The 26,001-nt window shown below is 57.2% G+C and overlaps 11 protein-coding genes across 11 annotated transcripts; 5 read left to right on the forward strand and 6 right to left on the reverse strand.

Annotated features, from left to right (window-relative positions):
- Positions 1–609: 609 nt before the first annotated feature.
- On the forward strand, positions 610–3,113 carry BDY17DRAFT_321529 (uncharacterized protein; the record flags this gene model as incomplete). Its single annotated transcript, XM_033736639.1, has 3 exons — positions 610–742; positions 795–846; positions 902–3,113. 3 exons carry the CDS (start codon positions 610–612, stop codon positions 3,111–3,113), a joined length of 2,397 nt encoding a protein of 798 aa, XP_033593333.1.
- A 690-nt stretch (positions 3,114–3,803) lies between these two features.
- Positions 3,804–5,067, reverse strand: BDY17DRAFT_85416 (P-loop containing nucleoside triphosphate hydrolase protein). Its single transcript, XM_033738778.1, has one exon. The coding sequence runs from the start codon at positions 5,002–5,004 to the stop codon at positions 3,901–3,903; it is 1,104 nt and encodes a 367-aa protein (XP_033593334.1). The 5' UTR covers positions 5,005–5,067; the 3' UTR covers positions 3,804–3,900.
- Positions 5,068–5,577: 510 nt separating this feature from the next.
- On the forward strand, positions 5,578–7,486 carry BDY17DRAFT_85560 (uncharacterized protein). Its single transcript, XM_033738779.1, has one exon. It carries the CDS (start codon positions 5,611–5,613, stop codon positions 7,330–7,332), a length of 1,722 nt encoding a protein of 573 aa, XP_033593335.1. The 5' UTR covers positions 5,578–5,610; the 3' UTR covers positions 7,333–7,486.
- On the reverse strand, positions 7,419–8,520 carry BDY17DRAFT_85649 (haloacid dehalogenase-like hydrolase). Its single transcript, XM_033738780.1, has 4 exons — positions 8,270–8,520; positions 8,019–8,211; positions 7,697–7,962; positions 7,419–7,637 (listed from the first exon to the last, which is right to left on the reverse strand). The coding sequence occupies exons 1-4, from the start codon at positions 8,407–8,409 to the stop codon at positions 7,505–7,507; spliced, it is 732 nt and encodes a 243-aa protein (XP_033593336.1). The 5' UTR covers positions 8,410–8,520; the 3' UTR covers positions 7,419–7,504.
- A 2,285-nt stretch (positions 8,521–10,805) lies between these two features.
- On the forward strand, positions 10,806–12,506 carry BDY17DRAFT_315422 (uncharacterized protein; the record flags this gene model as incomplete). The annotated part of the gene is made up of 4 exons (XM_033735905.1): positions 10,806–10,919; positions 11,072–12,164; positions 12,228–12,379; positions 12,441–12,506. The coding sequence occupies 4 exons, from the start codon at positions 10,806–10,808 to the stop codon at positions 12,504–12,506; spliced, it is 1,425 nt and encodes a 474-aa protein (XP_033593337.1).
- Positions 12,507–13,036: 530 nt separating this feature from the next.
- Positions 13,037–14,664, reverse strand: BDY17DRAFT_321535 (uncharacterized protein; the record flags this gene model as incomplete). The annotated part of the gene is made up of 2 exons (XM_033736640.1): positions 13,037–13,405; positions 13,651–14,664. 2 exons carry the CDS (start codon positions 14,662–14,664, stop codon positions 13,037–13,039), a joined length of 1,383 nt encoding a protein of 460 aa, XP_033593338.1.
- Positions 14,665–14,928: 264 nt separating this feature from the next.
- On the forward strand, positions 14,929–15,908 carry BDY17DRAFT_315423 (protein transporter SEC13; the record flags this gene model as incomplete). The annotated part of the gene is made up of 2 exons (XM_033735906.1): positions 14,929–15,086; positions 15,146–15,908. The coding sequence occupies 2 exons, from the start codon at positions 14,929–14,931 to the stop codon at positions 15,906–15,908; spliced, it is 921 nt and encodes a 306-aa protein (XP_033593339.1).
- A 520-nt stretch (positions 15,909–16,428) lies between these two features.
- BDY17DRAFT_321537 (uncharacterized protein) lies at positions 16,429–18,220 on the forward strand (the record flags this gene model as incomplete). The annotated part of the gene is made up of 3 exons (XM_033736641.1): positions 16,429–16,773; positions 17,001–17,304; positions 17,364–18,220. The coding sequence occupies 3 exons, from the start codon at positions 16,429–16,431 to the stop codon at positions 18,218–18,220; spliced, it is 1,506 nt and encodes a 501-aa protein (XP_033593340.1).
- A 244-nt stretch (positions 18,221–18,464) lies between these two features.
- Positions 18,465–19,595, reverse strand: BDY17DRAFT_245625 (glyoxylate reductase; the record flags this gene model as incomplete). Its single annotated transcript, XM_033730646.1, has 3 exons — positions 18,465–18,806; positions 18,876–19,500; positions 19,555–19,595. The coding sequence occupies 3 exons, from the start codon at positions 19,593–19,595 to the stop codon at positions 18,465–18,467; spliced, it is 1,008 nt and encodes a 335-aa protein (XP_033593341.1).
- A 450-nt stretch (positions 19,596–20,045) lies between these two features.
- Positions 20,046–22,813, reverse strand: BDY17DRAFT_308157 (fungal-specific transcription factor domain-containing protein; the record flags this gene model as incomplete). Its single annotated transcript, XM_033735176.1, has 2 exons — positions 20,046–21,167; positions 21,221–22,813. The coding sequence occupies 2 exons, from the start codon at positions 22,811–22,813 to the stop codon at positions 20,046–20,048; spliced, it is 2,715 nt and encodes a 904-aa protein (XP_033593342.1).
- A 572-nt stretch (positions 22,814–23,385) lies between these two features.
- On the reverse strand, positions 23,386–25,670 carry BDY17DRAFT_292086 (cyclin-like protein). Its single transcript, XM_033732761.1, has 4 exons — positions 25,501–25,670; positions 25,362–25,428; positions 23,916–25,266; positions 23,386–23,859 (listed from the first exon to the last, which is right to left on the reverse strand). Exons 2-4 carry the CDS (start codon positions 25,368–25,370, stop codon positions 23,765–23,767), a joined length of 1,455 nt encoding a protein of 484 aa, XP_033593343.1. The 5' UTR covers positions 25,371–25,428; positions 25,501–25,670; the 3' UTR covers positions 23,386–23,764.
- Positions 25,671–26,001: the final 331 nt, after the last annotated feature.

A 26,001-nucleotide genomic window follows, 5' to 3' on the forward strand; every position in this document is an offset into this window, starting at 1 on the left:
GTCGAGTCACCGTCCAATGTGCATTTGGATCCGACAGCTGTGGAAGATTCTGCCGGTATTGCGCGCAGTGTAACCGGATGACATCAGCGACAATCAGATGAGATTCCACGATATAAGAGAGATTGATTGCTCCAGTATGCCGCATGCTAACGAGGTTGCTGCAGCCCTCACGTCATCGAAGCCAAAATTCGTGGTCAACAACGCCCGCGCAATGAGGTCGGAGATGACAACAAACATACCATTGCTTGCCGCACAACCTTCTAATCGTTCTGAGATTCTCCACGAGAGGTCGCCATCCCTGTTGGAATCTGCGTGCCAACTTTCAGGTGAACTCGTGCCGTATCCGCAACTGCACAACAATAAGGCTGCCGCAAAGATTGTTCACTTCATTGAGCAAGTCGAGATCCAGCCACCGACTTTCGTCTGCTCCTCAATGAGAAGTTTTCTATTGTGCTCTTGCAAGTCGAACTCTTCCACTCAAGCTCCCTTTCTGCAACAGACACCAACAACACCCGCCCCTTGATTGCCAAACCTTCTCAGACCAAGTACCGTCCCACACAAGCATCCATTCGATCCGACGATAACATCGCCCACCACCCGTGGAGATCAATGATCCGGCAATTCGCCCCGTCGCGGGGGCCTATGGACCTGAAGACCATTCCGAGGATGAACTCCATCGTTCTCACCGGATTGGACTACTCCATGAAGCCAGAGCACGTTCGCTTCGAGAGCAGCAAACAATGTCAGTCCGACGCCAATGCCTATCGACACGGTCGCGTGCTAATGTCGAGCAGTCATTACTCCCTTCCCACAGATCAAGGTCATGCACCTCATCAAAAGTCTTGCGTGAGTCCCCTAACGACCTTCCACAACCTCCGGTCATCAGCGCTGACCAACGCAGTCTCATGATCTACAACCAAGAGAAGCTCATTCCCTACTACCACGCCAATGTGTGCGACGGTCGCAATTCGCTCGCCTACTTCATCTGCGCGATGCACCGCCAGACAGCCCCTCAACCCATGACAAAGACCCACTCCCGCCAGAACTCCATCGTGAGCACAGCCTCCGACCACAGCACTGCCTCCTGCAGATCTGCAACGCCAGGCAAGACTTGCGAACTGCCGAAGCTATGCACCACTTCCATGCTGCCGCTCGGCTACTGGGACAGCCTCTTTTATGCGCTCGTTGCCGAGATCCGCTCTTTGCGCGATGATCTGGAGAGACGCTTCGGTTTCGCTTGCGAGATTGACAATCCCGTGCTGCACGCTCATGGCCCCGACGGCGACTCTAATGCTCCCTTCACCGCAGTCGACTTCGCTGTCATGCTCGAGACGGCATGGTACGCTCTCATGGACAATCGCCTTGTCGCCACTCTTGATGATGCTGTCCGCATGAAGAACCTGCGTGAAGGCGCGGCCAAAGTCGGCAGCAACAGAGCGTCCAAAGAAGACTATACAATGAAAGACAATGCAGACGATGACGACCATGAGGAGCAACTCTTGTGGCCGCCTCCAATCGTGCCGGGCCTGGTCGACGTGTGTGGCATGCTTCCGGAGCAGATCAACGAAATGCTCTGGGAAAACCACATGCCCGCCATCAACCGCGCATGTCAAGAGAATTTCGAGGATGAGTCCATGCTCACGGCTTACCGCGCCGAGCTGCATGCGCGCGATGTTGAAGCGGCTATTGCAGCTGGCTCTCCACTCCCAAGTGCCAGCTTCTGCCCATGCCACCGCACGTGTGTGTGCAAGATCAAGTGCGACAAAGACGCCGACCAATGCACGTGTTTGAACAGCCGCGCTCAGGTCTACCATCTGGTCCGCGAGCAAGAACTGAAGAAGAAGGACATTCACGCCAAGTACGTGAAGGCCGAGCACAATGTGCCGAACCAGTTTCTCGGGGCTGCGACCAATACTTTGGCTCAGATGCAGATCGCCGCCATGGCCAACCCGAGCGTGGTGAATGTCAAAGCCGTTCGCAACATTCACGATGCAAACAACGTACAGGAGGTCCGTGTGGCCCGGAAGCTTCGCGATCGCAGTGGCACGAACGACAGCGACCTCGCGTACGTGCCTAACTCAACACCTGCAACTCGTGGTCCCAAAGACCCCTATCCTCTGGACTTTTACAGGAGCTACTCGCCACAGCGCTATCCCAAGATGCATCAGCAAGAGACAACATACTCGGACTCGCAGGCGGCGCTGCAATCGGTGAAAAGCAGTCTTGCCATGCCTAGCCGCAAACCGGTCCCAGCGCCAATCTCTACCTCGTCAGCTGTTACCAGCCTCCATCAAGCGCAGCCGAGCTATCCACAACAGTTTGCACTGACGCCACCTTCAAGCACTTCATTTGACGCGCCGACGTTCGCGCAGGGAGGACAAGTCACGTATCCCGAGATCCCAGCGTCTCACAGTCAATCCATGTTCACGCAGAGCTATACCCACGCGGATCCATACGGACGTGATGCAGGCCAGAGCGTCTTCAGCCATCACAAGGACACGCATCCCGGCCCGCACGATCCAGCCAACCAGTATACCAGTCTTCTCTCCCGTCACCCATCCACTCTGGAGCACGGACATCACGACTCGGAGCCCAGCCCGCTGCTCTCCCGCCCACATCTCAATATCGTAACCCATGCCGCCACCACCGACGCACTTCCCACATTGAGCACTTTGGGCTCCCTCAAACACAAGCCCCAGCCCGAGCTTCCCGGCCTCGACTTCATCAGTCCCAAACCAGCAAACAAGCAACGTTATGTCCCTGCTGGAGGCAACGCGAAGCTCTCCGAGCGTCCCGAGATCCCTGGCCCTGCGTTACCATACACCACTGCATCGAACAGCGGCACAATCACCAAGGCCGAGATCGATGCGATTCTAGGCGACGAGGAGTTTGTGCGCCGCCATTTCGGCGAGGAGGCGCTTCATATCAGCCCGCAGCGTTGCAGCGAGGAGTCGAATAATAAGCGCAAGTCGGATGAGAGCGAGGCGAGTAAGAAGGGCAGCGGCGACAAGCGGGATAGAACGAGCAGCAGCGCGAGCAACAAGATTGCCGCGTGGAAGAATCGGGTGTTCAGCAGTGGGGGGAGGAAGAATAGTCGGAGCGAGGGGGATTGATGCAAGCGAGCCGGCGCATGCAAGGGACCGAGGAATGCTGGCCGAATCGACTTGGTGGCTGAGCAATGAGAAAGTGGAGGCAAGCATCGGGTAAGTCTGATTTTTCATCGTCTATCGCAATGGCAGCGGGCGGTTGGCGTACGGGCATTCAGGCGGCGTTCAGGCGGATGATACCCCGGAGGCGACGGCGTGGCTTTTGAACTTCGAGATTAGTGACCAAATCAGTCAAACACATTCCGCCTCCATGCACATTTGTCGAGTCCATGAGCGATGTCAAGGTATGGCTTTGCCACACCGCCGGCGGAAGGGCGGCGGAAGGGATGAAGGGTAGGCTGTAGTGAAGCGGTGAGCACTTGGAGATAGTTCAGATTCATCGACTACGTCGTCTATATCGCCCTGATTCGTCCCCTCAACGGCACTGCGGGTATTGCGGCCCCTGCTGTGGCAGAGGCAAGTCGCCTTGCTGCTCGTCCTGACCAAAAGCAACAGCTTGAGCGTGGCGTCCGATCACACCTGCCCTCGCCTCGGTCGATGTGTAGTCGTTGAGACATCCGCCGCCGTTCTTCTTGTCGTCCATCATGGGTAGTCGTCATGCCGGAGAACAGTCGTTCTCGTCAGAAGCAGGCCTCCCATGCAGGGCCTGCCCTGGGCGTGGCCGTTTAGGGCGTGGCCATGCTTCCTGCAAAGCTCATTTCCCACGGCAACGGGCGGGGGTTGCAATGCAAGCATCGAGAACCATCAGAACATCTATCCGCTGCACCGCTTAGGCAACGCTTGCCCATGCCACTCATTTCTTGACAATAGTGATAATGTCTTCATCTTCAAGCTGGTGGGTCAGACCGACTCGTTGCGGCTGATGCTTCACGCTGCGACCGTAGACGATGGCGATGCGGAACTGCTCCACGATGGTCTTGTGGATAGCATTGCAGAAGTCTTCTACCGAGCACGCCGTACTGCGCAGCACGACGGGCGCGGAGTAGTCTGGCAGCTGGCCCTTGGGTTTGGTGTAGACTCGTCGCAGATTGAGCTTGTCCCACATGAGCTCCATCAGCTCGTCGACGTTCCATCCGTGCTCGGAGCTGATTGGACACGCGTTGGGAATGCGGTAGAGGAGATCCAGTTCTTCAATGGAAATGGCATCGATCTTGTTCAAGGCGTAGATGACGGGGATGTATGAGCGGGCTTTGGCCTCGATGACATCGATGAGATCGTCGATGGTGGCGTCGCAGCGGATGGCGATGTCGCAGTTGGCCATGCGGTATTCGTTCATGACGGCCTTGATTTCGTCGTTGTCGATGTGTGTGAGGTTGACGGTGCTGGTGATGGAGATGCCGCCCTTGTCCTTTTTGGTGATTTTGATGTTGGGTGGCTCCTTGTTGATGCGGATGCCGAAGCCCTCCAGCTCGGTCTCGATGACGCGCTTGTCCGTTAGAGGCTTGTTGACGTCGAGCACGATGAAGATGAGATGGCAAGTCTTGGCCACGGCAATGACCTGTCGTCCACGACCCTTGCCATCCTTCGCGCCTTGGATGATACCCGGTAAGTCGAGCATCTGGATCTTGGCGCCGTTGTACAGCACCTGGCCGGGAACGGTGGTCAAGGTGGTGAATTCGTACGCCGCGGCCTCGGAGTGCTGACCGGTGAGGCGCGACATCAGCGTACTCTTGCCCACGGAGGGGAAGCCGATGAAGCCCACCGACGCCACTCCCGTGCGGGCAACATCGAAGCCAACGCCGCCGCCTCCGCCACCGCCCTGCGGCGTGAGGAGTTCTCGTTTTAGCTTTGCCAGCTTGGCCTTCAACAGGCCCAGATGGAAGCTGGTGGCCTTGTTCTTCTGCGTCCGGGCCATCTCGGCCTCGATGTCCTTGATCTTGTCCACCGTAGTCGCCATGTTGGGCCAAGTTGCGATTTGAGGTTGCAAAGTGGCAATTCGATGTCGAAGTTGAGATGCCCGAGGTGAGGTGATATTTGTGACGTCTGTGCGCGGAAGCCAGGACGGGCGCTAAACCAGGAACAGCCTGAGCCTTTACTAATAATTCGACTTCCAACCTCATGTTTCCAGTCGGCAGTTGGCAGTTTCTACCGCGAACATACGTTCAACATTGTGTATGCGTAGACTCATGAGTCGAACAGGAAGTGCACCTTCCAATCTCATGAATTATAGGCATGACTACATGTATTGTCCGACCTCTATCGGCTCCTGAACGCCGGCAGCGATTACCAAATGCCTCGAATGGGACTTATACCGCACAACAGCGTCAACGGATTCGATGGGTGGAAAAAGGAGGGGCTGATGTGAGATTTCTCGACCAAATCACCGTACACAAGCCAGATCCTACGAAGAAGACGGATCGAAGATCGATGCCGACAAGGCTTTCGACTCAGCCCCGCGCGAAGTTTACTAATCATTTGTAAGATATGGCAGCGATGGCACTCCCCGCCGGCAAATTGAGTAACCATTTATATAAGCACACCGTTTCGTTGACCTCTGAAATCGATGCACACGGCATGCACAGTCATCCACAAGACAAAACGACCGCCAGCCATGGCGACCGGCCCTTCGACGAATGCTGGTCAAAAGAGCAGGCGGAAAAGGGTCGTTGCTGTAAAACCCAGCTACAACTACTGCAAGACATGCAGGGCCCGCAAGCTCAAATGTGGGGGGGAGCGGCCATCCTGCCAGCGATGTTTGAAGAACGGCTTGGAATGCAGCGGGTATGCCAGTTGGGAACTTTCGCTCCCCGAAGAGACGCACGAGCCGCCATCACTGAGCGCCGTCGCCCAGAGATACGCAAATCGCATGCAGCTACTCGCCCACTTGCTCGAGGATCGTTTCCCAAAGGGCATGCCTGTAAGCCCTGAGGCGGGACATGTGCGCGGCTTGTCGCTCCCACATCTCTGTGCCGACATGGACGTCTCAAGCCCGTTGCTTAATCAGGCCATCGATGCTCTTTGCGTCACCAACTTTGCGCGCGTGGAGGGGAGCACGTGGGCACTTCACGCTGCGTGCGCATCGCGCAGCACCTTGTTCGGCATGCTGCACCATTCCGTGAATAGCCATGTGAACAAGCCGAATTCACAGAGCGCTCGAGACATTGTCATGACCATCATACTAACGAGCATAATGGCTCAGCTCAATGGCGACTCCACGACAATCCATCTCGAAGGTGGAATACACTTCATTGCAACCCGCGGCCCGTCGTTCCTTGATGACAGGACGCGTCTCGATGCCGTGACACGCCGCCTGGTGCAAATCTATTCGTACCCCATGTCGCTGGCACGCCGAAAAGACATCCTCTACAAAAGTCCGACATGGAAGCGGGCGCCGCGGGTGTGGTTACAAGACGAAGTCGCTGTCCACAGAGCGACTGGGTTCGTCAAATCATCACACCCCTCGGCGCACGACGCTCAGACCCCGGCGCCGAACGACCGGAATCTTCAGCGCGACTTTATCGCTCCACTACCTCGACTCTTGGAGACTGCCGATGCATATTGCCAAGCCCGAAGCTTAGATGCATTGCCACCGGCTTTCCTTGAGGACTTGGAAGCGATGTGCAAGCGATACGATGATCTTCAGGTGAGATGCCTTACCCCGGCCATACTAGAGGGCGAAAAGACGCAAGGCCCAAAGATCACCAATGAGGAGCTGGAAGAATTCGACATGAACATTGAAGAGCATCGCTTTCTTTGCAGTCCCCGAAACGACCAGGTGCGCGAGCATCATCAATTCATTGGACCAGAATATGCGTTCCCGGCCACCCTCCTACGCATTTCTGGCCTGCTGGCGGACACTGCTCTGCTCCAGGTTATCTGCTGTGGAGAGGATCGCGATCAGCTATCACCTAATAGATTTGGAAGCTCGAAAGCGGACATCGAGCAGCGAGCCGCGTGGAAGGCGTGGGAGCTCTGCCGGCTAGTCCACTGCTACAGCCAGCGATCCCTGACCGCGGCAATAATGATGCAGGCCCACGTTTCTGGCGCCATGTACTTTTTCGAGAGCTACGGAGATGAAGCGGCGCGACGCTGGTGTGAGGACTGCCTCGAGGCGACGGCGCGGCGGATCGAACGACTGCGGGCGAGCACCGTATCTTTATGTCCGGTAGTGTCCACTTTTATGGTCCTGACGCGCGGCTGCAGGTACAAACACAAGGCCAATGCATGGAGACGGATCCAGCCTCAAACCGGCGGCAGTGTCGTGTCGCCTCCTTCAGGTGCCTGAAGCTCGCTGAAATCACACCGAAGGAAAGTCGTCTTCCATTCCGCTGCTGTGTGCGCAGAGGTGAAGGCGCCGGTCGGCTTGCTCGACGTCCGGAGATCGGGTGATGTCTGAACAGTGACCACGTCATGTTCAGTAGACCTTGTACGTTTACACAGAGCTATGCGAATGTGTTTCAGTGAAGCTGGTCGCTACACCTGACGATGCTCTGAGCCATTTCGGGCAGGGAATCGGCAACGCAATCCATTCCGCCAAAAATCTCCGTCACGGGCTCGTGCTCGAAGACAGTGCAGTAGGCAGCACGAAACCTAATCAACATCAGCCGTGTCAGGTGGGTGTCTGCGGGTTAGCGAGCTGTGCATCTCACCCCTGCCTCTTTGCGGCCGAAACGTCCCACGCATGCGCTGCTGCAAACCACGGCTTCTCGCCTTGAGCGCTCAACTTTTCGAGTAGAGGAGCATACGCCGCCGATGCCGGCTTCCCAATCGATGTCGAGTCGCAAGACATCATGTTCTCTTCTGGCAGGTCAATGCCAGCTTTGTGGAAGTACGAGTAGATGCGAGAGTAATCGGCCATTGTAAACGCCCAGACGGTGAAGCCATTTCGCCGTAAGGTGTCGATGCATTCTCTGGCCTGGCAGATCATCGTCATCAGCGCGAGTCCTTACATGTCCACACACCATTTCTTACACCAGGCCTCATCTCCATATCCGAAAAGCCGTGCAAGATGAAATCGAGATCCTCTGCCGTTGCAAAATCGTGCGGGTTCGGAACACCAACTTTCCACAGGACCCTCCAGAACAAATGTTTGATGCATTTGTCGTAAGGTGTGTAGCCGCCGGACATGGACAGGTACGTGTACTCGCGCTCGCTGACTTCTATCCTGCGAGGAAGGCTGGTCAGATGGGCAGCTGCATGGCGGCGGATGGGTGACGACCGACCACAAGTATCCGAACACATGCGGCGAGACGCCATACTCACGTAGCTTATTCCCCAGCCGCTCGTCAATGGCTGCATAGAACTTTTCGTAGCCCACCAGCGTGCCTTCTACGTCAAAGACGACGTGTTTTGCGGGCAGCATGGCAGGTGAATGGTGTGTAGAGGAAAAGGAATTGGGGAAATACTGGGGAGATTGGCGTCACTTGCATTTTGAGTGATCAAAGGCCACTCCTGGTCATCTTTCACGCCCTATTACATGGACAATTCCGTCTCGTCTCCCCACAGGCATTTCTTTTGGATTTGTAATGCGGCTTAAAGGAATAAGCTGACTTGGCGATGCTGAGTCGGTTGCTGAATTGAAGTTGTCGAGTTGCTGCTTTTGCAGAGACTTCTTAAGTCTTTCACGGTTCTTCCGCCTATCTCTTTCACGTCGTGCTTGATTGAAGACCAGGAAACGCTATAGTTATCGACATGGGACTTGAAACCAAAGACCCAAACAATGCCGAGAGTTTTAAAGAGGGCAAGCTTTGGACGCAGGGTGGGCAAACATCTAGATTGCTGCAGCCGCGATCCGACATTGTCGTGCTGCTGACCCCCAACTATGCTCAGACTCCTCGAACATTTAACCGGCAGGCTGATCCAACAGTTCTGCATTGCCTTGATGGGGATGACTTCCAGGAATAGCGAGGCCTCTCGCTCGCACATTCCGCTTTGCAAAAGATCTCGCCATCTACACAGCTCAAGTCGAGTCCATGGTCATGGCCAGATTATGCCCCTCGTCCAGAAAGGAGCATGGCTTAACGCACGACAAAGCAGTACCTCGTATTCATACATGTATTTGATACTGAGATACAGTGAAATTGGTTGCATAGAGCACGACTACACCACTCCAAGTGGCTTGCAGCTCGTATCTGCAGACTCCCAATATTCTCTTCAACAGAGCCTGGATATATGCGAGGATCGGGCGACTTGATGTTTTGGTCACGCCATCCGCTTTTATCACATTGATCAGGCCATCATGATGTACAATGGACTTCATGTCACCGAATGTCTTCGTGGCGCTCTCCGGTCCGCTCGTGTCCACCAGGCCATTTGGTTGTGCACTACACATGGTGGCAGATGCGTTAACAGGTGACCAGGCTGACTCCACGAAAACGCCTGCCAGGTGCGTAGCGACTGCTGCATCGGTTTGTCTACACCACGCAGCAGTCTTCGAAGGACGAAATGCAAGGCTGCCCAACATCTTGGCAAGTCCTCCAGCCTTTCCCGTTTAGGAAGGAGCTGCAGCCTCATGCATAACGACTATCACTCTCGGTCAGTCCGTTCGTATCGCGTCCTGTCATGCCGCAGACATATCGAAGATATAAGACGGCCTCTCCTTTTCCTCCTGGTTCTTGATCCGCATCAACAAAGACATCATCTTTCCGACCCGAGCATCTTTGAAGGTCTGCGGCCTCCACAAAGCATATCTGCAATACTCAATCTGCACCAGCAAAGCTATCATGGCTGCACCGGCTGTTGTTGATGTTGGAGGACTTCAATTCAATGTCGGAGCTGCTCCAGCCGGTCCGCTCCGTGCGGTCCTGCTGGCTCCTGGAGCGGTGCCTGATGCCAACAATCAGTTGCCTCCGAGAATTAGTCCTCAAAGGTTGTGGACAGGTCCACCCGTAGCACCAGCAAATTTGAATCAGGGTGCAGGTACGTCCATCTCCGGACCAAGATCAATGATACGGCCGATACTGTTTGTGAAGCCCGCGACTGACTCTCTCTCAGGCCTCTATGTGCACTGGTTGGACCCCACGACGGCCGCCGTCAGACCCGTCCTCCGTGGTCAACACTTCCAAGTAGGGATCGAACGCAGTAACGGAACCTTCGAGGGTGCGGTAGCCGTCGATAGACATGGCCAACCTGCCGTGTTTCAGTTCGCAGAAATCGAAGTGGACGCAACTTTCATGGTCACCACCACGCCCCATATCACACTCCGGTTGCAGTAGTTAGAACCTTGGATGTCTGGGGCTGCGCGTGCCGCACGCCAGGACAAACATTGTGGCAAGGAGGACCAAGTTGTCCTTGTAGCACGCACTCCAAGTCTAGACGCCCTTTCATCTCCATTGTCAATCCTCTCGCGACTCAAAAAGTTATACATCCCAACTCCCCCGCCACGGTGACGCCTTCGGTAATAAGTGGTTTGGGAGGTCGACGCTCTTATTTCGGCCAGCGCATCGATCTGATCTCCCACTCGCACTGGGCGGGCAGTCGCAGAAGTTCCGGGGTTGATGTGCTTCGAAAGTATAGGTAGTCGGTGCGGTTGTGAAGACGGCTTGACGGCTTTCACGCTTCCCTCCGCCAAGACATCCACACCTTCACCCTTCGGCGACCAATTCTGCAACACCGGTTGACCGGTTTCCCAATCGCAACACGCATGTCGCATCATGCCCTTCCACACACTAGCTAGTATGCTCCGGCTCACTTCTTCTGTCTGACCATCCTGCCGTCTTAAAGGCTCGTCCAGGGGCATGTTCTGGTGTCGACATCACCATGGACTACCTAATCCGCTTCATCCAGATGCACGAGAGCTTTCGCCAGCTCGAGATCGAAGCGTTGGCGGAGCTGCATCAGCTTCAATTCGAATGGCTGTTCTATTCCAATGAAGTACGTACGGTGACTTGGACAGGCGAAGGGTGAGGTCTTCAATACGGGTCATTGCGGCTTCGTAAGTGCCTTTGGATCTTTCCCTCACCCTTCGCCTTCGCCTCCGACCCTCTCTTCTCGCATCAGACATACGCTCACACTTTCTGGTCCAGTCTCCCTTTGCCATCATTCGCTTCATAAACACAGAAGATCCCGAGGGAGCTGCCAAATCCCTCATCTCCCGCTCAATCTTGTCACTCGCCATCCACGAGCTATGGGGAATAGGCACAGACTACCCAACCCTGCACGCCGACGTCCGACACCGCACGCAACACCTCTGGCCCCAATACCTCCACTCCACCTTCCGCTTCGAAATCGACGCCTTCCACGGCAGCCACTCGCAAGCCTCGCAGCGCGCCATCATCGAATCCTTCAGCTACACCGCCTTCCAGGGCGCAATCCGAATGCACAACCCCGACAACCAATTCACCGTCTTCGAAGACTACACCCTCAACACCACTGTCCCCAAGCGCGTGTACCATGGGCGCCGCGTCGCCGAGAGCGGGCGCAAAGCAGTCACAAAGTACAGCCTGAAGAAACGCCGCTACATCGCCACCACCTCCATGGACGCCGAGCTGTCGCTCGTGACCGCCAACCTCACCCTCGCGGCGCCCGGCAAGCTCGTCTACGACCCCTTCATGGGCACCGGCTCCTTCCCGCTCGCATGCGCGCACTTTGGCGCCAGCGTCTTCGGCAGCGACCTCGACGGCCGCAGCATCCGCGGCAAACCCGACGGCAGGAACGTGCACGCCAATTTCACCCAGTACGGCACCTCACCCCTCTACCTCGGCGGCTTCGTCGCAGATCTAACCAATACGCCCGTGAGAGCCGCCGGACGCGGCGGCGGCCGTCTTCTCGACGCCATCATCTGCGATCCGCCGTACGGCGTGCGCGAAGGGCTGAAAGTGCTGGGCAGCACGCGCGCCGCGCTGCAGGAAGTCGTGTACCTCTCCGATGGCACGCCGGCGCACCTCTCGCAGTCGTACGTGCCGCCGAAAAAGCCGTACAGCTTCGTGCGCATGCTGGACGATGTGTTGGCTTTTGCTGCCGGAGCGCTGGTCGATGGGGGACGGCTGTGTATGTGGATGCCGGTGGCGGGGGCTACGGCGGAGGATGAAGGAGAGGAGGAGGGCGGAGAGGAGTATGCTGTTCCCTTGCACCCGGCTCTGGAGCTTGTGGGCGAGTGCACGCAGCAGTTTAGTAAATGTCGGTGGCTATGAGTTTCCATGGATTTTGTGCTTGGTCTGCCTGCTTACACGCCCCGTCTAGGGTCTCGACGCCTGCTCACCTATCGCCGTCTACAAGACAGTGTCATCGATCACGACCGATTATCCGCATACCAAACGACAAGATCTACAGCGCAAAACGGCACCGCAGAGAGCAAAGGAACAGCGGACGACTTGAACGACTTCAGACGAAAGGTACAGCCGCCACGGCAGCTCTCACTTCATCTTACAACGAGCTAATCGAAATACTGTACAGTATTTCCAAGGGTTCAGAGACCCGACAATCCCGCGAAAGCATGAGAGGCTGCCTCACACGTTCTGAACATTCCTCGGGCCAGGAAGACATCAAGTTCTAGCCAGGCCATGCAGTCTCCGGCCTTCTCTGGCTCGTCCAACCCACGCGCAATCTCGCCGTAGCGAGCGCCTCGACCTGAGCCTTCATGGAGGCACAGATGAAGCGCCCCCTTCGACATCGAAACGCAACTGCCACGCTGCTTTGCCATCTCAGACTCGGTGACCAGTCGGCAGCAGGAACGGACTCGTCATCATGAACTCGGAATCTGCGCCACGCACACACCCGTCAGTCGCAGGACTCAACAAGCTATGAAGACCGCTTGGTCAAGTGGAATAGGAGGGCGGAGATTGCGTGTGCCACGGGCGCTGAGTGGGGAAGCAGAAGTTGTTGGCGGTATTTGAGCCAGACTGGAAGGAGGGGTGGTGATGTCGTTGCTCTGCTCGTGCTGACATCGGCGAGACTCAGCATGGGGAGCTTGCAAGTCGTCGAAGACGGAAGAAAATGCGGTGTATTGATGTAGATATTCGTCGCCAAACGATACAGCACATCTCCCCAACTCACTGCTGCGTCCGGGGGTACGACCAAGGGTACGATGCGGGCTTGCGAGCAGGCGCCTCCCCGATAACATCCTCGGCGGAAGTGAAGTCGAACGTACCTATATCATCCGGACTCGCGTTCCTCTGATTCAGGTAGTCCACCACCGCTTGCCCGTCCTCCGGCCTGATGCGGCCAGCGTCGTGGTCTTGCTCGACGGTAGGTATGCCGCTCTCGCGCGCGTCATAGCCCGGCGGCCGGGTATCGACAAGCGTTGAGTTTATAGGGCCTAAAGGGGAGGGCGTCTGCTCGCTGTTATCGAAGCGTGGGACTTGCTGCTGAGCTGTGTTGGTAGTTGTCGAGGAAGTGGCGGTGGTGGTGGCCGGGGTCGCCTACATTACTCACAAGAGTCAGCTTGGAGGGCTTGCTTTGGGGTCGATCCTGTACTTCAACGGTACGGAGATTCCCAGTGATCGAACGCGTGATCCCCGGGTTCGAGGTGGGTGTCAAACTCGGGAAAGGGGCGGGATATTTTGCGGGTGAGGGTAATGTTGGCGGGAGGAGGAGGGGTGACGGGGCCGGAGGCATAGGCGGAATCGAGTGGAGGGCTGGGTGGTGATTTGAGGGGGGCACGCACAGTTTCGACCATGTGGTCGCCTTCGACCTTCATCTCGCGATCGCGCAGCTTGCGCATGAGGTTCAGGAATTGGCTGTTTTTGAACTTGTCGCTCTGGTTGTGTTGCACCTTCTCCAGTAGTTCTCGGGCCGTGGCGGCCAGAGCATCGTCATCGTTTGGTTTGGGATCCAGTTGTTCTTGCTGCTCTGCATTGGAGACTTGCTCCATCACCAAGACGTCGCCGAGCGGTTCGAAGGGATTCATGCGAACAGCATCTTCGAGCGCCTGGGCATCAATCTCGGGCTGAAGTCGAGTTTGATCCGTTGCAGATGTAGCCTGCCCATTAATGGATTCCATCAGGGTATCATAGTCTAAGTCCACATTCCCAGTCGACGCGCCTGTTTCATAAGCAGTTCTCTCCATCTCCTCGGTGGCAGTGGCAGTCTCGGGGACCATGTCCAGGCTGGCTTGGTCGAATGCTCTCTCGAAGGCGGCCTCATCAAACTGTTCCACCATCGGCGCCTTGCCTTTTGAGGTCGTCTCTGGTGCAAAAGCTGGTTGAGAGAAGTTGCTTTGAAAGTTGTTCATCCCATATCGAGCCATGTGCTGAAACGCCTGTGGCGAATGGGCAGAGAGTTGTGTGCGCGGGGCATTTTGTCCGATGTGCTCTTGGAATCCTTGTGCCCAATTCGGCGTCGCCGGCTTCGATTGAACGACAGGAGATTGATGGAAGGAGGGAGGAGGAGGATGCGAGATGTGCATGCGCTGGAAATCGCCGGCCCATGACGGACCCTGCGAAGGCGCGGCAAAGTCCGGCCGTCGCTGTTGGAATTGAGGAAGATCGGGGATGGGGTGGCCGGCCTGGAAGGCCTCGAACTCGGGGTCTAAGAGGCCGACATTGGGGTCGCGCGAGCGGAAGCCTTGACCTGGCTGATGTCGGGAGGCGAGACGGTCTTGTTGGAGGGTGCGGTCAAACTGAGTCTGCTGCTTGAGTTGCTGCAGCGGATTGGACGGTCCGCAAAGCGCGTCCGCCATATGGGAGGATGCTGATGAGAGGATGCAAGCGCCAGAGAAATGCACAGTGAAGGTGGGATGTAGAAGGAAAGGGAGGAATCCTCGGTCTCACATGGCATCACACGAGCTCATCACGCTCCACGCCGAGGTTCTTTAGGCCAGCGAAACAAGTGCTGATCCCGGGCACTACGACTTTTGTCACTCCATGTTAGGACACTTTTCAACACCCCCAGACACATCTGAGTCCAGGCATGCAACACTTCCACCTCTTCACACCCTCCAACCATGGCACAAATAATATCACAATCGGGTCACGATGACATGATCCACGACGCCGTCCTCGATTACTATGGACGCCGGCTAGCGACCTGCTCATCCGACAAAACAATCAAAATCTTCGAGATTGAGGGCGATCAACACCGGTTAACAGAAACATTGAAAGGGTATGGATGCGGGCGGAGCAGCTTATCAGTAGTGCAAGGTGATTAACAAAGCATGACAGTCACGAAGGCGCAGTATGGTGCGTGTCGTGGGCGCACCCCAAGTACGGCACGATCCTAGCCTCCTCCTCCTACGACGGCCGCATCCTCATCTGGCGCGAGCAAAACGCGCAATGGCAACGCATCTACGAGTTTACACTGCACACGGCGTCGGTGAACCTGATCGCCTGGTCGCCGGCGGAGATTGGGTGCCACTTGGCCGCCGCGAGCTCCGACGGGAACGTCAGCGTGCTCACGTTTGAAAACAATACGTTCAACCACGTCATCTTCCAGGCACATGGAGCACTGGGGGCGAACGCGGTGAGCTGGGCGCCGGCGAGAGCGCCGGGGGCATTGATGGGGGCACAGGCGCCGGGACAGCAGCCTGGGGCGGTGCGAAGATTCGTGACCGGTGGCAGTGATAACTTGGTCAAGATTTGGAACTTCAATGCGGCAACGGGGTCGTATGACAACATTTGCACGTTGACCGGACACACGGACTGGGTGCGAGATGTGGCGTGGTCGCCGACGCCGCTGTCGAAGAGTTACATTGCGTCGGCGAGTCAGGACCATACCGTGCGCATCTACACCTTGCCGGCGAATGGGGAGGTGGGCGATGCCAAGGCATGGCACTGTGAGACGCTGGACTTTGAAGTGGTGGTGTGGAGGGTCAGTTGGAGCATGGCGGGCAATGTGCTCGCGGTGTCGGGCGGGGACAACCGTGTCAGTCTGTGGAAGGAGAAGCTGAAGGGAGGGTGGGAGTGTGTCAAGACGATTGAGGAGTAGATGGTGCATGTGTGAAGCACGTGGAGGGCATTTCTAGCGCTGGCGCCATGATATTGAGTAGATGGTGGGAAGGTAGACGGCCTCGGCTCTCCGCGGAGAGAGACGGGGTGTGTATGACATGAATGCCAGGAATAGCATGTTAAGAGCACGCAGGCGGTGTGCCACGTGGGGTTGATGCAGTCCCGGAGTAGAAGTGGAATGCGATGGATTCCACCTGCAGCACCCTGTCGTAGGGCGGACAAGTGTCGACGATGCTCATTGGCGATGATAAAGGCAATTCAATGTTGAGGGCTGCTAGCGGATGAACAAGGTTTCTACCTACTGTGAGCGAGGTCGGGGTGCAGCTTCCCAGCTGAGGGTGAGATGGTCGCGCCTGCCTGAGCGCGCCGGTGACTCGCCCTCGTTGCACAACGCAAACAATCCCCCGAGCCCCTTGGGCGATTGCAATATTCATTCACTTGACTTGCATTCCCCGATTCCCCCCCTTCTCCTCCTCCTCCTCTCCACACACCCGCCCGCCATGCAGTCCCCGTCGCAGCAGGCGCAGTATGCTGCGCTGACGGATGTGCATGCTCGCGGTCCGCCACAGCAACAAGTCCCCTTCATTCCGCTCCACCACCTCTCTCCTCTGCCGCCGCTGTCGCAACCATATCCGCCTCCCGCCCACTTCTACCACCCCAGCGCCCTCCTGCACCCCGCCTCGATGCCACCCAATCCCGAAGCAACGGACACTCTGATGCACTACCCCGCGCCGTCCCCGCCGGTGGCGACGCCGACAACGATGGTGATGGGGCCCAGGCAGAACAAGGACGTCAAGCGGCGCACCAAGACGGGGTGCTTGACGTGTCGCAAGCGGAGAATCAAGGTGAGTGGGAGGGTGTTGTGAAGCAGAGAGGACGAGCTGGCACATCGACGCTCCAAATCCCACCTCATGCATCCTTTCGCTTAAGGAAGCAGCGCGGCGCCCGGCCGGGATGGCGGTAACAAGCGAAGAGCCTAAATCACCCCCAACTGGATGCCCACGACTTCATCGCGCACCGCTGCATTCTGCTGACTCGGCGCGGATGACAAGGCTGACGTATCGCATCATAGTGTGATGAAAGTCACCCCACGTGTCGGAATTGCGACAAGAGCGGCCGGGACTGTCTGGGCTACGATCCCATCTTCAAGCCACACTCCGCCCATCCTGCCATTCAGCCCGCGCCGCCGTCGAACACCTCTTCCCTTGCCTCACCCACCACCCCGACCGCCTATAACGCGCCGCCCGCATACCCCGGCTTCGGTGCGAGTCTCGACACCTCCTCGTTAGACCCGGCTTTGACGGCCACCGACTCCCCTCTCCTCTTCACATCTGCTCACCCTCTGCATTCAACCGCGCTGTTGCCGGCGAGAATGGGTTAGTGCTTGTCCTTGACCGCGCGGAATGATCGAATGCCTTGTACTGACACCCACAAGTCATGCCGATTCCCATCGACCACCTAATCTCCCTGGATCACCTTCCGCCCCAACATCAGCCTCAACCCGGATTCCCTCCCAATCCAGCAATCCCGGCGCACGAAATTGACGACCTCTTCCGACTTCACTTCGCCCAAGGCCTCGACAAGCTCTTCGAGACTCACTGGTATTCATCTCACGGCCTTGCCAATGTCCAGCAGGATGCCTCACTACGTGGCCTCATCACACACTGCATGGAGCAATTCCAGTCCCACGACCCTTCTGCCGTCCCCGCCATCCAAGCACTAGAGGCACGCTTGGTGTGGCAATTGGCCATCATGCCTCACCAACCACTCTCCAGCAACGTCTCGACTACAGAAAATAATGCCCGCCAACCCGCACCAGACCTTCTCCAAAGGATAGATACCGTGGAAGCGTTGCTCACCGGCCACTATCTGCCCCCCAATAGAATCCCTCCGCCCCCGCGATCCGACGAGAAGGATCCCCTCAAATACAACGAAGACCAATTCTGGCACCACCTCGCCACCTTGACTTCCCTTCACGATGACGACGCTTCCGATCCCAACATCCACCAATCCATCGACGACGCATTCGTGGGTATGCGCGCCATCCTCGGCATGATGGAGAACAGAGACGTGCTCTACTCCATCGCCGTCGCTCGCCACTTTGGCGGCAGACATCCCGACTTCCACCCGCGCCAGCAGCTTGCGGTGTCGGATTCCAACGCAGAGGAACTGGAGAAGCTGGAGGTGGCGAGGAAGTTTATTGAGGCGGAGGATCAGCGGGGGACGACGCAGGTTGTGCAGCGGATATGTGGACTTGCTATCCGCTGCTGGGCGTTGCAGAGGCGGCCGTAGCCGTCTTGTTCGTATTCCGCCTCTTGTCTGGCTGGCTGCTGTTTGCTTGCGACGATTAGCGTGTATGATTATATGCATCGGAAGAACCCTCGAGCAGGAGTGGGCGACGGCACACGCTGTCTATGCGATGCTAATGAATGCCGCACGGCTTGCTCTAGTCATGCGCTGTAGAGATATGGCGCCCGAACCAATAGAACGCTAACCTCTCTATCCCTCTCTCATCTTTCTCCCTTATACCTCCCGTCTATACCAACCCCCTTTGCTCCACAACCAAATCCACCAGCCTCCCCTTCGTAACCGCCTCCCTCACATTCACCACCACGCGCTCCTCCATGGCCGCCATCGTCTCCAAAGTGTACGTCCCCATATGCGGCAGCAGCATCACATTCTCATTCCTTATCAATCCCGAATGCACATTCGGCTCGTCGTCGTACACGTCGAGCCCGCACGAGCGCACATGGCCGCTGTCGAGCGCCTGCACCAGCGCTTCCTCGTCGAGCACGCCGCCGCGCGCCGTGTTGACTATCACCACGCCGGGCTTCATTTTGGCTAGTTGGGCGTGCGAGATGATGTGGCGGGTGTGTGGCTATCGTCCTCTCCTCTCAGTACATCGCTTCTTACATCTGTCTCGGAAGGGAAGGGAAGGGGGACTCACATTCAACGGCAAATTCAAACTCACCACATCTGCGCGCGCCAACAGCTCGTCAAACTCCACGTACTCCGCCCCCGCCGCCTCTTCCGCCCCCAGTGGCTTGCGATTATGATAAATCGTCCGCATCCCCAACGCATCGCACTTGCGCTTCAGATTCCGCCCAATGCCCCCCATCCCCAGAATCCCCAGCACTTTACCGCGCGGATCATGCCCCAAAGGCGGCGCCGGCTCCCCCCTCCACTTCCCCTCCCGCAGCGCCAACATGGAAGAATTAAACCCCCTCAGCGCCCCCAGGAGCAAGAACAAAGCCGCATCCGCCGTCGCGTCGTCGACCGCTTTCGGACAATTCGACACAAGCAAAGGCGGCGTGCGCGCCGAGCAGGCCGCGACGTCGATGGCGTCGTACCCCGCGCCATTGTGGCAGCAGAAGCGCAGCGAGGAGGGCAGGGCGGCGATGAGCTCTGCGTCCCAGGGGCCCGTGAGGGAGCCGGAGTCGAAGGTGCGGAAGATGGTGTGCACGCCGTCGAGCTGGCCGGAGGTGCATTCTTGGAGGAAGGCGGGGCGGGTGGTGGATTGTGGGGTTATGAGGGTTGCGATGTCACTTAGGGCGTTCCAGGCGTCGTGGGCGCTGGGGGTTGTGGTTAGTTTTTGCTTGGGTGGTGGATGATGGAGGGGGGTTTACTATTCGATTTCGCCCAGGAGGAGGACTTTTGGTTTCGTCATTTTGGTAGACACGATCTGGAAGATATTATCGAGGAGAATGAATGCAATTGGCGAGTCCGAGGGCATGCAATTATCAATTGGAAATGGGTAAGAGTCACTGCAAAAAGCGTGGGAAAGACGAGATGAAGTCGCCGGTCGATGAACTAGCGGCAAGCATTCAGGCTAGGCTGGGCCTGTAAACTGGGCACGATTCGGGCAGGTTCTCGAACGGCAACGACAAGCCTGTGAATCAGAGAAAAGGCCACAATCACAATCCGTAAGTACAGTCATATCAAGAGTGGTGTATTCATATAGCCATCCAGATGTAAAGCCCTTTTCCATCCGCCCCGTCTACAGCAACCAACAAACAACAAAAAGAGCCCACGGTGTATCACAACCCCAAAACCCCTATTAGCAAAGCACACCAAACGCCGTGCGCAACTGTGGTTGAACAAGGAAAAAAACCGATCTTCACATCGCATCCGTGACCCCACTCGCATTCGCATGCTGCCAAGCCGCAGCGTTGAAGTTCATCGTGTCCATCATCGCGTTAAACTCCGCGTCCGACAAGCCCATCATCTCGCTCATCGTGTCCATCGCGCCGGGCGTAAAAGCAGTCGAAGGCTGGCCGGCGGGCGTAAAGCCCATGCCGCTTGCACCGGCGCCAGCTCCCCCGTCGCCGCCTAGGTCGCCCCAGTCGTTGGAGAGGGGGAAGGCGGAGGGTTTCGCGTTGTGGGTGGTGGAGGGGGTGGAGGCGCTGTGGTTGTTGGTGTTGGTGATGGTCGGAGGGGCGGGATAGAGGTTGGTGGCCATTTCGAAGTCGTGCGGGGGAAAGGCTGTGTCGTTGGGGTCGAAGAGGGAGGGGCCTGTCAGACGGCCGGGGGTATCGTTGTATTGCTGCTGTTGCGGTTGGTATTGTTGTTGCTGGTGATGGCCGGACGGCGGGGTGTACCCCGTGTGCGAAGTATGCGCGGAGGAGCTGTTGTGCTGCGACTGATTGCTGGACGAATGCGGCGAAAGAGTGTCCACTCCGGCACTACCATCGGGACTAGTCTCCATGTCCGGATTGAAGGATTGCGGACTCTGATGCATCGAGGAGCCCGGGTTGGATGCAGGAGAGCGGACATGACTCGGCAGGTCGTAGGTATTCATTGTGCCCGGGATGAATTCCATGGTGCTTTCGGGCGCGAAGCCGGGCAGGTTGCTGTCCCCAAACGTGGGCACATTTTTGGACAAAGGCGAACAATCCTGGCCTACACCCACCCCGGGTGCGCCGACGTTGGTGTATGACGGCTCAAAGTTTTCGCCCACGCCCATCTGGCTGACAGGACAGCCCTCGCCTCGCACGGGGTACTTGGGCATGTTGATGCTCCCTCGCACCGCCTGCGAGTCGTTCAAGCCGGCGCTTTCGAGGTCCACGTCTAGCTGCACGAGGAAGGACTCGGTGAGCGGATTTTTTCGCTTGAAAGCTTGCATGGCGGCGAGCAGGAATTGGAGCGAGGTGTGGATTTGGGTGTCTTTGGGTCGCGATTTGAGGTATTGCACAAAGACTCTGGCGGCGACGTAGAGACAGAAGGAGAGGAATGGGTTCATCTGCGTGTGCGTCAGTGGGAATCCCGTCAAATGCATAAGCAGGGCAAGCTTACCGATGTCAGGTCCAGATGGCTGATCGTCCGCATGATACTCGCCGTTTCCGCGGCAGCGGTAATGCACCTCACTTTACTCTCCGCCGAGACGCGAGAAGGCATGCGGTTCTTGTCGGCCTTGTAAATGGCGGCTTGGTGTAAGCAAATGGTCGAGGTGTGGATGCACATGTTCATGTACACGGCATTCGCATCGTTGAGACATATCGGCAGCCGCATCGAGTCGGGCAAGGCCAAGGCAATGTTCAGCAGCACATTGTCCAGTTCGCGATGTCGTTTCCAGAACCCGCCGTCCAAGTCGTTATCGTCGTCGTCCGGCGCGGGTCGATGGAGGTGGATCAGGTTGCGGCCAAAGAGACAAGCCATCAGGACCACGCCGCCGGCAGATGTCAAGTTCGGGGTGCCTTCAGGCGAGAGCGCAGCCTCAAGCGGCAGCCCTTTGACTTGCTTGCTGAGCTCGTATGATTGCTCGTCACTCGGTAGATTGCTTGCAATGTCCTGCTCCACGATTGTCATCGGCCAGCCCGTGCCAATACTCGAGTAGCGATCGACGCAGAAAGCCATCCAGAACGTTCGCCTCCGCTCCTCCCTATCCGTCCAGTCTCTGGGCGGAGGCAAGCATTGTTTCACATCCAATCCAGCACCGTCGACGCGATGGAGGCCCATCATCTGCACCATCCTCGTGCCTCGCCCGGACGACATCCAAGCACGCGGGAAGTACATGAGTTTGAATTCGAAGCCGGCCAGCAGGATCCAGGTCTGGGCGTGGGCGATGGTGATCATGCTCTCGCCGTGCCCCTTCATCTCGTCTTGCTGGATGTATTTGCGGGCGCGCGCGTAGAAGTGCTGGGCCAGCGGTTCGTACTTGTCTATCACGCTCGCGGCATGACACCACATGGCGTAGCGCAAGCAGACCGGCGGGCGCATGTGCGGGGCGAGGTTCATGGCGGCGTAGTATCGTGGGCGGTGGATCATGGGGAAGGAGGGGTGGATCCGTTCAAAGAAGACCTGATTCAGTTCGTTGATGACATCCGAGGTGGGCAGCGGTTCGTCCAGTCCCAGTCCGATCATCTCCCACGAGAATGGCTCTTCCGGGGGTAGCACGTTGGCGTTGATGTCGTCAAAAATGTCGTGAGGGAACGCGGCCGACTCTTGCCCCGGCTGCAACAAGATATTCCCATTGCCGTTTGCCAGCGCCATGTCCGCATACTGCGATGTCATCCCAATGTCCACGGCGGCAGCGCCATTACTCTTCGGCGCACCCGCCGGCGGATCATCTTGCGTTTTGAGCAGCGTCTCCACCTGCGCCAACCGCGCCTCCAAAGCCTTCACATACCCCCTCTTCGGCCCGCTCTTCTTCCTCGCCTCATCATACGAACACTCGTGCTGCAGGCGGGTGCACGTCCCGCACGAAGGCTTGTTGCCGTCGCACTTCAGCTTGCGCTTGCGACACAGCACACATGCGATTCTCTTGACTTTGGGGATCTGGCCGTTGGCGCCGTCGTCCTGCCCCCCATCGGACTGCTTGGTGGGCTGCTGCGAGAGATCGTTGAAGTAGTCATCGCCCGGCGAGTCATCGTCACCGGACCCCGCCATCTTTCATCGATAAGGCAGCGTGTGGGTTATTGACTGGTTCGAGGGATGGGAGGGCTGCTGCACTCGGGCGGACTGTCGATGGATAGGGTATATTGCGCGAAGTGTTGGCATTCAAGGCAGCACAGCGCATGTACGGCGAGAGGTGACATAGGGCTGGCTGGGTGGAGCGAGGGAAAGTGGAGCCCTTTCAGCTGAACTCTAAATCAATGCCCTAGCCGGAAGCCATCCAAGTCCAACCTTGAAACCCTACATGACCACGGCGTGTATGAATACCAGAGAGGTGCATGTGGTTGGGGTGTGCACAGCGTGACGAAATGGCTGCACTCATGCGGCATTGCATCTTCCATGCTGACCTCCCGACTCGTCCGGCAAAATCGGCAGACATCAAACGGGAAATGATCACGTCTACCCTTCCGCCGCGCGATGCTGTTTCGGTAGTGATTGATGAATCATCCTCCTTCAGCGGTTGGTCCACCGACGACATCATTGCGCCAATGGCATCCTGAGTCCTACAGCTGTCCAGGACTGAGATGAGCACATCATGCCAATGAGCGTTGCATTGTGAGAAAGGTAATTCCATTTCCGCTGCACGATAGCTGCTGCTCGCTACCCAAAGCACGAGCAAAGAATCCCCCATGCCGGCCACTCCTTCGTCGAAGACACGATGTCCTCCATGGTATGCAACTCCGCCCCCTCGTTACGCCGTCTAAAGATCCCACGATGCATGCTTGCTTATTTTCAGCACAGTAGTGACCAGCGATGGTCTTGCGCATGTCGAGATTAGTCGAATGAGTAGAAAAACAACCCCGATCCATATAACTCCGTCTCCGTTGGTCGTAGGGTATGCGTATGAAGACTGGAAAGCAAAGTGACAGACAGCAATCAAGCTGAATGATGGGCGACGCCACCGGCAAGCCTCATTGGCGCCGGCCGTGATGCGTCTGATGGCAGCTATGATGGCGTGCGGCCACTGCTCGGCTGAGGCACGGCACCATTGAGGTACTCCGGTGCCCACTTCTTGGCCCACTGGCGGAGGACGATGGACGCTGCGAGGAGTTAGCAAGAACGCAATGCATATGAAACAACAACACCAACTGCTTACCTTTCAGAAACTTCTTGCTGGCGTACTTCTTGAAGAAGGCATCGTGGGCCACGGGGGCGGCGAGGTAGTCGACCATCAGCTTAAACACCGGCTGGATCTCCTCCTCGGTGTAGCCGGCGTACTTAACGAGCGTCGCGTCCCATTCGCCGCGGTTCATCACCAGACGCGCCAAGTACATAGCACTGGCGGCGACGAGAGACGGCGGGTGCTTGAGGAAGCGGTGGTCCAGGCATCCAATCTCGAGCAGGTACTTGCCGAGCGTGCGCGTCTGGATGTCGTAGTTGTCGGCTTTGGAGATGCGGCGGAGGAAGTTCATGGGGTTGGGGTAGGACAGGTCGTAGTCCAGCGAGGTGAGGACGAAGCGTTCGGCGGACAGGATCTCGGACTCGGGGAATCCATCGTCGGCGACGTGGACAAAGTTTTGCACGTGCGGCGAGAGGACTTCCTCGTACTTGGACGCGATGAACATGGCCGTGACCCCAACGAGCTGCAGGCGTTCCAGCTGCACCACCTTGCACGAGAGGAAGCGATCGATGATGTTGACGGCGAGGAAGAGCGTCTCGGGCAAGAGACGGAAACGCGTGTGCACTTCGAGCAGCCAGTCGACGAGAATGCCGCGCATCTTCCATTCAAGTTCCGCCTGATCATCCATGTAGTCGGGATTGGGCATGGTGGAGATCTCGAGTTGCTTCATGTAGTCGAAGATTTCGTGCACGTACTCCGCGACCATGAGCGGGTCATCCATGTCTTCGGTGTCGAGGTCTTTGGCGAGGTCTTCAAGTGACTCCAAGTCGACTCCTTCGTCCACCTCGACGGAAGCCGGCTTCACCTTCTCCTCCGTCTTCATCTTGCCGCTCGAGCCATTCTTGGGAGGCGGCACGTTCTCCGACGCCTCGGTGTCTTCACTTTTGGAAGCAGACTTGACGCGCTTTGCATTCACCGGACCGCCGATACCCGATCCACTTCTCTTGAGATCAGAGGGTGCCGCATTGCTTGACTTTTGTCCGAGAGGAGCTCGTGTGGAGTTGAGACGCGCGGGCTGCTTTTGGATGCCACTGGGTTTGGCGGATTTCGACAGCGATGTCGCCCTCGAGAGCACGTCCTTCTTCAAATCGTCCTTCTCGACCGGGTCCTTCTTGGCGACATTGCTGACATCCCCCAAAGCCGTCCGCTTCCGGGCGAGTGGGCCGGTTGTGACATTGGTGGCCGAGCGTTTGGTCGTCAAGGCCTTCTTGGGGGGATCACCAGCGATGACATCGTCGGTCAGAGTGGCGGCTTTGGCACGCGTCAAGCGCTGGGTGCCGATGGCCTCTGCATTCTCATCGGTGACCGCTCTTCGGACGGTTCTTGCCTGAACGGGTCGTGTTAGCCAAGCCATGATGTCGGACGCGATGTGGTTGAGAACGCGAGGGAATGAATGAGTCATGATGGGGTTCAGTGACATACTGGAGGCATGATGGATGATGTGAAGTGATTAGAGTGGTGCGTAAGGGTGAAGAGGCGTGGTTGGTTTCTGAGTGCAAGCAAAGCATTATGTTAGCGTTGTTTTGACCGCAACAGTGAGGGCGACGGGGAGTGAACGAACGTGTACGTGTGATTAGAAGCGACTCTGACCCAGTCAGCAGTCACCTGGACTAGTGCTGGAGGTCGTGAAGAGTCGTGATGCGTGAGCGTGCCGTGGTATCAACATGAAGCAATGGCGATGTATGATATCAACAAGCAGCAATGATGGAGGCGTGTTGCGGAGTCCGACCACCGTGAAGAGCGTGGCGAGAACGCTGAATGGCACCGACAAGCCAATGCAGCGTGTCGGGGAGGGTGTAGAGGGTTGGAGTGGGTGTGGTGGTGTAGAGAAGTTGTCGTGGATGGAGGGGAGGTGGTGGGAAGCTATGTCTGTGCTTGTTTGGAGTGGATCCCGCAAGCGTGAGCGAGGCGTGCAGCGTGTTGGGCTTGGCGCGCGTTGCTCGCGAAAACCAACCCGCTACCCCGTTCGTGATTCTTCCCAAATTGCGTTCCCGTCTTTTCGCGATGTGGGCGGTAAAAGGCGCGAAACATGCGAGGAGACAAGTAGTAGATGAGCAAAGAC

This window comes from Neohortaea acidophila, assembly GCF_010093505.1.
Source record: "Neohortaea acidophila strain CBS 113389 unplaced genomic scaffold BDY17scaffold_2, whole genome shotgun sequence".
Classification (NCBI taxonomy): Eukaryota; Fungi; Ascomycota; class Dothideomycetes; order Mycosphaerellales; family Teratosphaeriaceae; genus Neohortaea; species Neohortaea acidophila.